The following is a 14,089-nucleotide window of genomic DNA, read 5'->3' as shown; positions in this document are numbered from 1 at the left end:
CGATCTACAAAGAAAACCAACATACTATTTATTTAAATATTTAATTACATGGCAATTGCTTATTACGCTTTGATTTCCAGTCTTGAATCGTGACTTATTCAATAACTAGAAAATATCATACTACTGGTTTATAGAGCATCAGACTGCCGAATCAAAGGAGAAAGAAAACAACCCATTGCAAAGGTCAAATAGCCACCTTTAGTATGTTCAAACTTACAGAGACAAGCAGAAAATACATTGAAAGGAATCAAATAGTTCTTTCATACTCCAGGCTATGCCGAAAGAAAAATAAATAAGATATCAAGTCATCGCAGTCGCAAGTACCGAGCGACGACTCATAAGATCATTCGCAGAAAGACATTCGGAATCACAGAATAGCAATGATAAAGCAGAAGAAAGAAGGGTAAAGTATATCTCCAACGGGAAAAGCACGTTTGGCCCTTTGATTTCCGTTACTCACTGAGGGATAAGGGATATCGAGGATAAAGTATATGTCGAAGTAGGCCTCGCCATCTCAAAGCCCCAGGCCCACTTGGATTCATGTTATCCATTTCAGATGACCTTCCGGCCTGTTTTTCAAAACTTGCATATTCCAAATCAAACTTCATGACTCAGAACGACATAAAACAGCCCACATGGAGCGGCATATCTATAGTAGCGGTTTAAGTCGAGAGGTGGCGCAGCAGGTCAAATAAATTCCAGCTATCAAATAGGCACGGAAATGAATGAAAAGAAAGGACCCTCAGAGAGAGAAGGGGTCTATGAGCTTAACTGGGTGGGATAAGAAGTGACAAGCAGTATATGTGTAAGAAATTAGGCATGTGTGCGCCCAATGACTTCTCATTGCCACTGATTCTGACCAATGTATCCCTCACTCATTGCACCGTCCTCGAGAGTGCGGATGAAATCGCGGTTGCGCTGGTTGCCATTGCCGTTGCCACCATTACGGCTTCCACGTCGCCGTTGATTGGCATTGTTGGGGTCAACATAGCCATCGGGAGGAGGAGGATAGTATGCTGGACTAGGCTGCAACCGAATGGGTGCATTTGGGTCCAGGTGACTAGCCACACGCTGGATGGTGGTTGGAATACCGCCTCCTTGAGGGTCCATCGTAGACGCACGTTGGCGTCCTGCTCTTGTTGTAGCTTGAGCATAGAGACTCTGTTGCGGAGCATATTGTTGTTGGGCCGCTTGACTGGGAGACACATTCATCTGGTGGCCATACCCTGGTGGCTGAATGGGATAAGGTGGGGGCGGTACGCCTTGCTGGTACATTCCGTTATACATGGGAGGCGGCGGCTGCTGGAACTGGTAATAGGTTGATTGCGCATGTGCCGCTTGTGCAGCCCTATGCTTACTAGCAGCCTCTGCTTGCTGTTGTTGCTGAACGCCTGGTGCAACGGTCTTGTTGATAGTCGAGTACTTCAGGTTCATAGGAGGCACAAATGGGCCAGTGAATTTCTGTTGTGTAATGAACGGGTGCAGCTTAGCTTGCTGTGGGGACCATCGCTCGAGAGGGTTGATAGCCAAGAGGCCGCGCACGAAGTCGATGAATGCGACTCGATTATTCAATTCTGAGTGATATTTTGTCAGCTGAGAGGACATGACCATTTCGAAAAAAGAAAGAAAAAAGGGATTTAATCTTACCTCGTTCAATCTCTGCTTGCTTCATGTTCTTCCTTGGCATGGGGTAGCTCCGGATTATTTCCTCCAGGGTGGAGGCAGAGAAATACTTCTTGCTGGGCTGTTCCTTGGTGTTATGCTCTCGCGAGAACTGCTCCAAGCTCTTGAGACGATATGTCTTCCGTCCAAACTCGTCTTGTGTTTTCTCAAAGAACTCACCAGACTGTTTGCCCATCTCCAACATCCACGTTTGAGGTAGACCCAACATCTCGACAATGCGAGTGACTTGGTTGTATTCGGAGGATCCTGGGAAAAGAGGAAGCCCCAGGAAGAGCTCGACCACGATACAGCCAAGAGACCACATATCAATAGCAGATGAGTATCTTAGAATGATGTTAGAAATAAGGCAAAACAAGGGAGTGCGAAGTATGGAACGTACGGCAAGCCGAGCAACACTTCTGGTGAGCGGTAGAAGCGTGATTGGATATATGTGTAGACGGTTTGGCGCTCATCGCAAGCAGACCCGAAATCAATGACCTTGATGATGGGGCTTTCGAGACTAAGATCGGAAATCAAAATGTCAGTGGGGAAAGTGATCGGGGAGATACAAATGCGACACCGACTTTTTCAAAAGGATGTTTTCTGGCTTCAGATCGCAATGGATCAAATGTGCCTTGTTCAAGAGGCTTAGAGCGTTCAGAAGCTGTTGCGCAAAGACCCGGACGAGAGTGGTACTCAGTCCCCGGAACTGATTTTGCTTGATGAGCTCATAGAGATTGACACTGAGGAGTTCAAATGCGAGACATAGATGCTGCCGGTGAATAAATGTATCTTTCAAACGGAGGAGGTGGTGGTCGTCATTTTTATCGTATTTGCTGTTGAGCTGTATGGTGTGAAGGTCAATCAATCTGCGAACAGTGTCAATGCGTCAGAAACCTACCAGATCTAACACCGAGACTTCCATCATGCTCTGGTTGAAGTAGGCAGTTTTGTTCTTGATGACTTTGACTGCTACAACCTCCTGGGTTTTCAAGCTCTGACATTTCACTACCTGGCCAAATGTACCCTGACCCAATACGTCGAGGATGAGGTATCGATTCCTGGAAGATCAAAGTTAGATAAGAAAGTAACAGGGAAGCATAGACTAAGGACATACTTGTGACCAGCCTCCTCACTACCGAGGATGTCGTTGACGTAGAGAATGTAATCACTATCCTCGTTATCATATCCGTCGTTTTTCACGCCCTTGCTTGGCTTGGTCAACACGCGTCGGGGATTTCTAGAGGATTCGTAGTGAAAGTTGGGATTGCAAATGCGATAAGTGGCTGGAAGATGACTCGTCAAGGCATTAAGGGGCTGCGACAGGTTTGGAAGTGTTAGTGTTAGCCGATATGGATAGATGAGATGAGACTTACGCTGATAAAGCCACCCTCGGGGTTCGCGCGTCGATATGCGGGCTGAGTATGCACTCGAGGTTGGAGCTCCTGCACAGACTTAATCTTCTGAAACTTGGGAACCGGACCGCGGCCCGGAACTTGTGGCGGCAATGACGGGGCCTGTGATGGTAATGAGCCAGAGCGTGGGGATCGCGTCCCGGACCCAAATCCACTCATTTGTGAAGATGCGGAGGGTGGGTAGAATTGATCGGAACTGAGATCGGTTGACTGGAGAGGCGGAAGTCGTGGAGCACGATTCGCTGCCGCGATAGTTAGGAAGAAGGTACAGGTTACCATGGTGACTGGAAGCACTTACATGGTGGTGTTTGAAAGCCTTGGGGCGGTGATGAATACTCTGCAGTTCGGACTGGCGATCGTCGCACCTGACCTGATGCAGAGGAAGGAAAGCCATATGAACCTTGAGATTTCCCGGGGCTTGTAGGGTATGACATCGGCGGCGACAAAACATTCTTCGGCGAATACCTGCGAGCAGCTGACGATTCCTCGGCCTGGGAGAGGAATTGTGAAGAAGGGCGATTGGCATTATTTGGTCTCGCGAGATACTTGGCACGGTTGAAGGGGTCTGCGTCCTCCATGTTGGTATCGATATCGGCAATATAATCCCGGTTACGTGGAGCACCGGTCGGAGACGAAGCCATCGACACAGGCTTGGAATGTGGACCGGTTGAAGGAGGCTTAGAGTTGGTGTTTGGGGTTTGAAAGGTTTCATACGTGTATCCGACTGGGGGCTGTGACTGCTGTGGCTGACTGTACTTGGCTGGAGGATGAGAGGTCAACCCAGTGTATTGCGCAGGGCGACCTATCAGGGGATCCTGATATGGCTGCCATCCGGGATCCATCGTCCAAGAAAAAGACTTGGATGGGGAAGGGAAGTGTAAGAATTGAGCTCCGTCACCGTTCGTCTACAGTGCAGACGCAATGCGATCGGGGAGTGCCCAACAGTGGGAGGTAAGAGGGGACAATACACGCGAGAAGCGCGCAGGTAAGGTAACACTGCAAGCGATTGGGAGGAGTCAAAACGATGAGTTGGTCAGAATTGTGTAGTAGTTCATCATCTAAAGAAGTGGGAACAATTCCGAGGAGGGGAAGGGGGGGCGGGTAAAGAGTATGGTTTCCGAAGGGTCAAGATTTAAGACTGGGGCTGGTTAGACCACAAAAAATCTGGGGGAACGCGGGAGAGAGAAATATCGGGAACAGATCCTGCGCAATGTTTGAATGTTGCTCAGGGTTACTATTTTAATAGTATGGCAAATGAAGAAAGAGTCAAGACCAGTTTGTTTTCAACTTGGTGCTGGTAGTGGAGAAGATCGTCATGAAGTCTGGAAGGTAACATGATCACTTAATCATCCCTTCAAACTGCTCTATTATTTACACTTCTACTTATTTACTTGTTTACTTATTTACTACTAGGTACTCCGTACTTTACTTAGTACATGTACTACACAGCCAGTGCTCGAGTATATCGAGATTAGTGATCTCACCACCTAGGCACTTTATTCGACTGTTGGCTCCCAATATCGTCGTCATTGCATACCCAACTGCCACTTAAGCAAGTCATCGGCCTAATTTGCCCCTGGTTATATTCTCTCTTCATAATACAGTTAAGCACTGAAAATAATACGTAAGTACTATAATGTTACAAATTCAAATATCCCATTTTCTTGATTTCGTAACTTCTTTTAATGAAATATAGAACCTGGGAAGAGTCCGTGGTTCTAGATCTACCTGAGATTAGTCAGTAGATTTGAGAGTTATAGTTAATCAACGTAAAAACCTCCTGCTTCCTACATCATAAATAATAGGATGGTATTTATCTTCAGTCTTGACTCTTGAGAATCTTGTTTCAGAAATTCAGAATCCTTCAACGTTGAGCTCAAATATTGTGAGACGAGATACCTTCCAAGGTTTTCACTATTTTTTTGAAGTAGTTCTAGACGGGTCACGTGAAATGGAGGAGATGAAAGTGAAGTGAAGATGAGATTTATCCGACTATAAGTTAGAAATACTTCTCAGTAGACTGACAGTATTCAACTTGTAAAAATTCTGTGTAAGAGCCTGCTTCTTCCATGTAGCTCGGTAAGACCTCGAGTACGTACTCGAGTACTTTCGTAAATGGAATGCCTTGGAAGTCACATGACCAGCACTTCCTAATCAGGGTTAATTGAACTTCTTTCTTGTGATACTTACCGAGTATGGTGAATATCAATCCGTAATCTAACTAATGAGAAATCGCTATGATCATATTTTATGAAATATTATATTATGTATAAAAATTCACCTTGTACTCGGAAACTGAAGATGGGCGGTTGTGGATACTGCAAACAGTACAAACAACGCCACAATGAGTCAGTATCATGTGACTTGGAGGCTCCGTGGGGAAATTGACGCGATAAGAAATCAGCTGATAAGAAATCTGTTAGTATGAACTTCTCGCTCCTTCCATTTCCAACAACACCTCTTCTACCGTACTTCCAGTTTACTCCCAGTCTTATTCTATTGCGGAACACTTCCACTTCCACTTTCTTTTTAACTAAACCCGTAATGTTTCGATCTAGCTTGCCCCCATAACCTACTTAAAAGGGCTTCTGCTCTGCTTTCCCTTCCTTTCCTCCTTTCTCCATTTCAATCTTCTTCAATCTGGTTTAGTTTCTTATTCACTATGAATAATAAAACCGAATCCCTAATTCAGCAACTGCTGGCAGTTGCTGAAATCAACCCCCTAGAAGCCCTAGATGTCGACGTGCGTGACCAGTCCGATCTCGAACGAGACATCAGCAGAGAGGTTAGTTTATACTTATTTAGGCCATACTTTGACATTTTGCTCATGCTATATTCCAGGCAAAACGTTTGGTGGTTGAAAAAGCAGCCGAAAATGAGAACAAGCGCCTCGAAAAAGCTTTGGCGAGTCTGACGTAAGTTTTCCATTATCCCCTTGATCAGATCATAGTTTACTCATTCTTCATTATAGCAAGCTCCAAACCAAGATTGATGATATTCAGAGACGCTTGGATAAATCTACTGGCCCAACGGCCCGTCGATTGGACGTCGAACTGAACAGACTCAAAATCTCCAAGGTTGGCCTGGAGACTGATGTCAGCGACATTAAGAACCGCATCGAGCAGCATCGAGAGGTCCAGCAAGAACCTGTGTCGGCTCCTAGTTCAGGCCGGCTTCCTAATGAGTCCCGTCGAGACTATCTGTTGCGCATTGGCCATATTACCCCGTTCGACAAAGTGCCTGATGTGGAGCAGGATGATCTTGCTGCGCCCCTTCACTATGTCCTTGTCGCCGCCGAAGATGAGCACCTGGAATTGCAAGAGCTCGAGAAGGTCAAGGAGCAAGCTTCACAGCGAATCCTAGTCCGCCCAACTCTCGATTTCGACCTCGGCAATGAAAGCACCGGAGCTAGCATCAACAAACGTCAAAAGGTTGAGAAACGCGCCTCGATCTCAGAGCAGGCCGAACCCCAGTTTCTTGGCTCCCCAGATGTGGACCCTTCTGACAGCTATATTAATTCCGAAGGCGATAGCAATTCTGAAGGCGATAGCGATTTCACACCTGATCCTGAGCCGAAATCAAGTCGCAAGCGCAAGCTAGGCAAGGGTAAAGTGGAGTTGGTCGATATGAGCAGCATGGACGATGGCAAGGAATCGGTCTATCAGGCCCGTCTAGCAAAGTGGACTGCCAAGCGCAGAGAGGCCCGAGCCCTGAATCGCCCCGATTACGTGGACGACATCAAGATAGATGAGTGGAACAAGCCTCATCCCAAGTTCGATGACTTAGATCTAAACAACGGTATTTTCGTCCCTGGTGACATCGCCCAACTTCTTTTCCCATGGCAACGAACTGGCGTCCAGTGGCTTTGGGAGCTTCATCAGAAATGCGTCGGTGGCATCGTCGGAGATGAGATGGGATTAGGAAAAACTGTGCAAGCTATTGCTTACCTCGCCGCACTTCATCATTCCAACAAATTTGACAAGCCAACCCTCATTGTCTGCCCCGCAACTGTGATGTTTCAATGGGTTTCTCACATTCACATGTGGTGGCCGCCATTCCGGGTTTCAATCCTGCACTCCACTGGTAGTGGCATGCTGAACTTGACCAAGGAGAACCAGCGTGAGGATGGTTTGGAAAAGCCCGCCGTTCAAACTCGCTCGGAAGCCGTCCTGCAAGCTGCAGAGAGGATCGCGGACCGTGTCTGCGACGACGGTCACATACTCATAACGACTTATGCGGGTCTGCAAACTTATGCCGATATGCTGACCGACGTTGAATGGGGCTCTGTTATTCTTGACGAAGGCCACAAGATTCGCAACCCAAATGCGAACATCACGATGATCTGCAAAGAGCTTCGAACCCCGCATCGCATAATCCTGTCTGGAACTCCCATCCAGAACAGTCTCATTGACTTGTGGTCGCTCTTTGATTTTGTCGCTCCCATGCGTCTTGGAAACCTGGAGAGCTTCAAGAGTCACTTTGATATTCCTATCCGCCTGGGTGGGTATTCCATAGCGAGCAATTTGGAGGTGCAGGTTGCAACCAAGTGCGCCGAGACCTTGAAGGCGGCTATTGAACCCCTGCTTCTCACTCGGTACAAAACCGATGTCGCAAAAGATCTTCCCAAGAAGTCAGAACAGATTGTCTTCTGCAAGCTGACTGGCACTCAGCGAGCGGCCTACAAGCGCTGCTTGGAATCCTTCGACCTTCGATCCATGACCAAGGGAAGCACTAACTATCTGCAATGCATGGATCTACTTCGCAAGATCTGCAACCATCCCGATCTGGCGGATTTCAACAATAGACGTGGCGCGATTGACTATGGAAAGATGGAATTGTCTGTCAAAATGCAAGTCCTTCAAGGTCTCTTGCAAATGTGGAAGAAGGACGGACATAAGACCCTAGTATTTTGCCAGACAAGGCAAATGCTTGACATCTTGGAGAAGTTCCTCCTACAACTTAATGGCATCACTCATCTACAGATGAGTGGGCAAACTCCTATTAAGCACCGTCAGGGAATGGTTGATGAGTTCAATGAATCTCCCAACATTGACGTCTTCTTGATGACCACCCGAGTGGGTGGCATCGGTTTGAACCTGACCAGTGCTGATCGGGTAATCCTTTATGACCCTGACTGGAACCCGGCTAATGATATCCAAGCTCGGGACCGTGCTTGGAGACTGGGTCAGACCCGAGATGTTCACGTATACCGTCTGTTGTTGAAGGGCACCATTGAGGACAAAATTTATCATCGACAGATATGGAAGCAGTTCCTCGGTCATAAAATCACCAAGGACCCTCAATACCAACAGGACTTCAACTTAAAAGACATGCATAACGTCTTTACTCTGGATGATGAGGTGGATGACCAGGTAACGCGCAATCATGCCGTCCCCGTCGGAAAGTCATTCAAGAGTGAGGTCAAGCCAAGCCGAAACTCAAATGGGGATATCTCCGGAGTCGTTCATTTCGAGAACATAAGTGAGCGAATGACCAGCAAGGAGACTGCTGCCAAGACCGAAGAAGATCGCCTGCTGAAGGGTATCTTTGCCCGCTCCGGCGGTGTTCGCAATCAGGCTCAAAACGAGTTCATGGAACGACAAGCATCCCGGATTGCCGAGCAGGGTGCTGTACACCTCCAGCTGGCACAGGTCGAAGCTAAAAAGGTTCCGATCGGTCTACCGACCTGGACTGGCAGGTACGGTGTGGGTGGTCGCGGCACCACTTCCGACACCGGCGAAGCCGTGGGTGCGCTGCCGCGCCGCATGCCCAAAGGCTTTAAGGATTTCAAAGAGATGATTATCCGTTTCCTCCGGACCCACAAGGGTCCCGTCCGCAGTGACATGATCTCTCAAAGCATGAGGCCATACACCCAGGACGTGAACCGAATGGCCATCTTCAAGGACGCTTTGGCAGAAGTCGCAGTTCTCGGCGAAGACTTCCGACACAACCGTACATGGGCCTTGAAACCAAAATACGAGACTACCATCAAGAAAGTTGTGCCCCGCAAGGCAAAGGTAGATTCTTCGAAGGAGAAGGGTCCTGTGAAAGAAAATGACCCTACCAAGAAGAATGCCGTAGAGAAGGAGGTAGCTCCCAAGAAACGGGACCCCATCGCCGAGATGGTTGCGCGCAGAGAGAAAGAGAAGCCTGTCCTCCAGCAAATTCACCGCCGTCGCGAGTAGGCGGAGGGGAGGTGACGGTGTAATATAGGTGTCGGGAGTCACGACTATATGACGAAAAAATATGAGAAGGGTTGCCCCAGGTGGGTAAACCCCAAAATCATATCCAACTTCTTGTAGGCCTTTTAGTAACCCCCTTACGCCCCGTGGTTTAACAATTAGAGATGCACTCTTTGACTTCAGCTAAACCATCGAGAATATCAGTAATAAAAATCCACAGATTTCGATGAAGCTGAGGCCATTGATAACTAAGTAATTACTTAGCTACCCGTTTTGGCTTGGTATCACTTTCAGATATTAGTTGAAGGTTATTTAGGCATCTCATTCGTGATCGTCGTTACAAAAATAAGCTTGAGCAAATCATAAGCTTGAGAGCGATTTATGCTCGGGATATTTGGTTGTGCTTGAAGTTTTGATGATGGTAGAAAGTCCTCCGTCTGCCCTTCATAATCCAGCTTGCAATGACTATGGTCCAAGTCTGCTCTTTCTCTCAATTTCATATTCGGCCATATCGCCGCCAAATATAACAAGAGATCGGGGTTGATAGGTACTCGGTACTTTGTACTCCATTCAATGGCTCGGACCGGGTTATTTATTTTCCTGTCCATCTTTAGTACTTAGTACTGTGCAAAATTAGTCAGGGGCCAAGAGTTACAGATGTGTATTAAAGGATTCTGCCGTCAGGGGCTTGATGTGTCCATTCAGGGTTAGATTAAAATTTCACGTCATCAAGTACTAGGCGCATAATACAAAGATGTAGTTGATAAAACATAATATATACTGAGCTTCCACCAATATTTCCAACTGGACCTACTTTGAATATCCTTATTCTCCTTTTATGTTCAAGTTACTTTACTTTGTCATAGTGGAGACCTAATACATTGAATTTTGGCATATCATTGGTCTCTTCCTCTCCACATCCACATCCAACGTCAGAGAAAGCTCGCCCGTTCAACTCCTGATTGTTTCGCAAACACTCACCTTCCATTTTAGTCGGCAATGTAGCCCGGCCCCAATCAGTTCATATCGAGTCGTGCTGCAGCCACTAAGACATGCAGATATTCAGCCCAGCAAGGCTATTTATCCTTTGATCATATGTAGAACTGGAACAAAGCAATGCAACCCAGCTCCACAAGTTATAAGCTTCTATTCTAGCCAAAGTTCCAAGTTTCTTTACATTTTGATCTTCATCATCAGCCTTTCGTACTACTGACACTTCTCCACAGTGACTGCAAACCGGATCCCTGTTCCATTCAATTCATAAATACTCGTCACCCCCCGTCATCCACTGCTGTTCAAATCAAAATCTTCCTCATCTTGACTGATATTCCATCATCTACATATATCCAGTCCTGATACTCAAAATGAAGTTCTTTTCTCTTGCTCTTCTGGCCACAGCTGCAGCTGCCAGCCCCGCCCATCGATACTTCCACCTCATCAGCTCCGGTGCCTCTAACAGCACATACAATGGCCTCTACTTATCAACCCAGAGCACCGGCCCACTAAACAGTCAAGCAATTCTCACCAGCGAGGAAAGTATTGCCGGTGTCTTTATCATGAACAATGGAACAGTGCGATACAAAGCGGAGAACAACGCCCCGTGGGAACTTGCTTTGATCCCTGGAAAGCGTAAGTTTTCAGCTTCTACATAGCGACTCTCGGAGTGGAGCTCCGACCCATTTCTAATTCATTTCTCTTTTTTTAGAGATCAAGTCTGGCGTTGAGGTCAGTGTCAGTCCCAAGTCTGGCAGCACAGGGTTCTCTCTCAGCAAGGGCGGTATTCTGCAGGATTCGAGCACAAATTTTAGTGGCTGGCTTGGTAAGTACAACTTTGGACCACTAATTGCTGCAAGCATCAATGCTTGGGAATGTACAACAGCTGATTGTCTTTGTGCTACAGCTTGTAGCGACAAGGGTCTTTATTACGTCAACGCTGCTGTAGGTAGCGGCACACCTGATGGATGCTATGATATTAAGCTTAAGGCGGACTACGAGTTTTCTACTTGAACACATATTGGCGACTGTATATATGGCCTATGGAACTACGTACACACGTGCCACCTAGGCATGATCACATATTTTCTAGTTTATTTGAGATGTATTTGAAGAGTGATGATTTGGCCCAGGGTAATTCATCCATGGATCTCTGGTGTTTCAAGGTTTTCAGGGCCCACCGAGGCAATCTTATCAGATGTTTCTGTAGTTACCCAAGCTTCGATCAAAATCTCAAGGCTTTTACCTAGATATTGTAGTGGGGGGTTAGGTCACCTGAAATTAGTGTAGATTGTGTATTTAAGCATTCAGTTGAGAGATGAGACCATCAAACTACCTTTACCTTCTTGAGCTACCCTTTGGTTCTCCTTCCTTTCTCCCACACAGCCCCTAGAGGACGGACTCTGACTGCATCTACCATACTCCATGATTTAGCTAGGTTCGCAGACTAGCTAGGACGTCCCTGTTCCCCGTATCAATATGTAGTCCTGGAGCAGCAATGGGTGAACCTGATATCGGTAGTATCTCTACCTAAGTAGTCTTATATGTCAACTCCCCAGGTCTACGGAATATGGTTAAGGTTGGAAGGTATATACCTAGGTAAGGACATCGCTCTAGGTAATTCCAAGGATCCAGACTTTCTATATTCTGAATGAGAACCTCAACTCCTTACAGCCTTCAGTGTAGTTTCGGGCTTTAAGGTTGATCTTCTACTTCATAAATATATTTCTAGGTATGGATCAGATATCTGACTGACTGGTTGAATTATATGTACACACAGATGTGTAGACAGGACATTGGAGATTTAATTTGATTGAGTGTGTGAACGTAAGTTAATTAGATCGTTATTTATTTACTATTCTTTTAGTTATTGATAGTTAAGTATTGCCAAGACTTAGGTAAAACATAGAATTTGACGAGGAAGTCACCTGATATGCCTAGGTGATGTCTAGTTAGACTTCAAATGGATTAGTTATGATTTGATCCTCTAATTCAATGTTTCAGTGAAAGTTCGTAGGATCCAGTGGGTCCTTTGGTCCTAAAAATGAGGGGAAGTCAAATATCCCTGGAAAGCAAAATCCATAACCATGAATGGTTCAAATGTTGTCGGTAATACTATATGAAGGTTTGATACGATATAGAAAATAAACAATTGAAAAAACACTATGAGTTGTGTGGTGTGGTGCAGTAAAGTATTCAAGTATCGCCTATTAATAGTATGTCTCACATATCCTTGGTAGCCACTATGTCCTGTTTAGGCTTAGCCCCGCCATACTTCAACCTCCCTGCTAGCCTGGCTTTTCTGTTCTTCCATTTAATCTCATCGCTCAACATTCTTGCTTCTCCTGTCGCTCGTTTGACAACATTCGCTGCCCTGATTTGTCGCTACTCCGAGACTTATCCCGACACAGTCCCGCTGATTTCCACATTTTGCGGTGATCTGCAGACTCCAAGGGTCTCCAGAACTGACCTGACTTGAGAATTTCGATCGATATTCACGCTATTTTGATCACTTTCTCCTGTGCGACGCTTGTTGAATACACCGGAAAGGTCAAAGAGACTGCCTTTTTCCTCTTGGATTTCAAGTCTTCGCCATCTGCCAACATCTCCGGCTAGGTGTGCAAGGGGTTGTTTTTCTGGCTTCTATTTTCCGACTAGAGCCCACCACCTCTCAAAGTCTCACATCACCTTCGCCATGAGGTTCCTCTTTTTGACCGTGCTATGCACTGTTCTGCTTTTAGGGGTTATGAGTTCGGCTTGGCCATGGGATTCATTCTCCGGATTGGCACTTCGCGACAAGGCCGATGCCTTGTTGGCAAAGCGTGCTGGTACGTTCGGCCAATTTAATTCATTTCAGCCCGTAAACCCAACTGACCTTTCTAGAAACCACTGCCACCGATTCTACAGAAACCACCGCCTCCGATTCAAACACAGCAACCACCGATACTGCCTCCAACACTGATGAAACCGCAACCGGAACCGCAACCGGGACTAATTCCGCAACCGATGGCACAACGGGAACTGCTACAGGCACTGAAACTGGTACCACAACCGAGACGGGCAAAAAAACCACCGAGACGGGAAAGACCACCAAGACAACCAGCAGCATCTCCATCGACCCTGCTGCCGCTGATGGTGGTATTTCAATGATCACCCCGGCCTCCTCATCAACAACATACTATAAAATTGGCCAGGACATCACTTTCGTCTGGAACTACACTTCGCTCTCAGTCACCCCGTCCGGCATCGATGTCATTGCATCTTGCAGCGTGAACAAGAATGTCTACACCCTGACCCAGAACATGAGTGTCGCCCCAACAGGCACCTTCATCTGGGACACGGACAAGTACCAGTCATCTGCGACTATCCCCTTGCTGACATCTACATACACGCTCTTTGTGTATGACGCACAAAAGGCCTACACTGATGTTGGTGAGGCTGGATATCTAAGCTCTCAGGTCGGATACAGCTTCGGCATGTACATTCCGCAATCATACACCCCACTCAATGGTAAGCACCCTCCGGTCCCTCTACTCTGGCACAAATACTAAAAAACTTGTCTTAGAGTTCAAATGTGCCACCTGCAGCGGTGCCCTCTCTGACATCCAACGTCAAGGCCTCACATTTGCCCTAGGCATGGCTTTCATCTCAGTTGCGTCTTTCACTTGGTTTGCGGGCACATTTGGTCTGTTCTCCCTCTGACAGACTTATTGATGCTTTAAGAGACATTCTCATGGAAATATTTGATCTTTTTCTTCAACTCTCAGGCGTATTTTGTTTTGAAAGCGACCTGGGTGTTTTTTTTTACGACGATTGCAAGAAATTGGCGTTTTTCAT

At 46.6% G+C, this 14,089-nt stretch overlaps 4 protein-coding genes across 4 annotated transcripts; 3 read left to right on the top strand and 1 right to left on the bottom strand.

The window, feature by feature from the left end:
* Nucleotides 1-840: 840 nt before the first annotated feature.
* Nucleotides 841-3,919, bottom strand: N7495_006964 (putative protein kinase Yak1; the record flags this gene model as incomplete). The annotated part of the gene is made up of 8 exons (XM_057209615.1): nucleotides 841-1,574; nucleotides 1,648-2,006; nucleotides 2,063-2,182; nucleotides 2,232-2,506; nucleotides 2,564-2,723; nucleotides 2,780-2,979; nucleotides 3,039-3,319; nucleotides 3,376-3,919. The coding sequence occupies 8 exons, from the start codon at nucleotides 3,917-3,919 to the stop codon at nucleotides 841-843; spliced, it is 2,673 nt and encodes an 890-aa protein (XP_057063389.1).
* A 1,820-nt stretch (nucleotides 3,920-5,739) lies between these two features.
* Nucleotides 5,740-9,262, top strand: N7495_006963 (DNA-dependent ATPase RAD26; the record flags this gene model as incomplete). The annotated part of the gene is made up of 3 exons (XM_057209614.1): nucleotides 5,740-5,862; nucleotides 5,919-5,992; nucleotides 6,049-9,262. 3 exons carry the CDS (start codon nucleotides 5,740-5,742, stop codon nucleotides 9,260-9,262), a joined length of 3,411 nt encoding a protein of 1,136 aa, XP_057063388.1.
* A 1,361-nt stretch (nucleotides 9,263-10,623) lies between these two features.
* N7495_006962 (uncharacterized protein) lies at nucleotides 10,624-11,266 on the top strand (the record flags this gene model as incomplete). Its single annotated transcript, XM_057209613.1, has 3 exons — nucleotides 10,624-10,888; nucleotides 10,965-11,078; nucleotides 11,160-11,266. 3 exons carry the CDS (start codon nucleotides 10,624-10,626, stop codon nucleotides 11,264-11,266), a joined length of 486 nt encoding a protein of 161 aa, XP_057063387.1.
* Nucleotides 11,267-12,947: 1,681 nt separating this feature from the next.
* On the top strand, nucleotides 12,948-13,954 carry N7495_006961 (uncharacterized protein; the record flags this gene model as incomplete). Its single annotated transcript, XM_057209612.1, has 3 exons — nucleotides 12,948-13,080; nucleotides 13,136-13,762; nucleotides 13,818-13,954. 3 exons carry the CDS (start codon nucleotides 12,948-12,950, stop codon nucleotides 13,952-13,954), a joined length of 897 nt encoding a protein of 298 aa, XP_057063386.1.
* Between the last annotated feature and the right edge of the window lie 135 nt (nucleotides 13,955-14,089).

This window comes from Penicillium taxi (genome assembly GCF_028828555.1).
Source record: "Penicillium taxi strain IBT 34144 chromosome Unknown utg000004l_segment0_segment0, whole genome shotgun sequence".
In the NCBI taxonomy this organism is placed as follows: Eukaryota; Fungi; Ascomycota; class Eurotiomycetes; order Eurotiales; family Aspergillaceae; genus Penicillium; species Penicillium taxi.
This window is presented reverse-complemented; position numbering and strand designations above follow the sequence as displayed.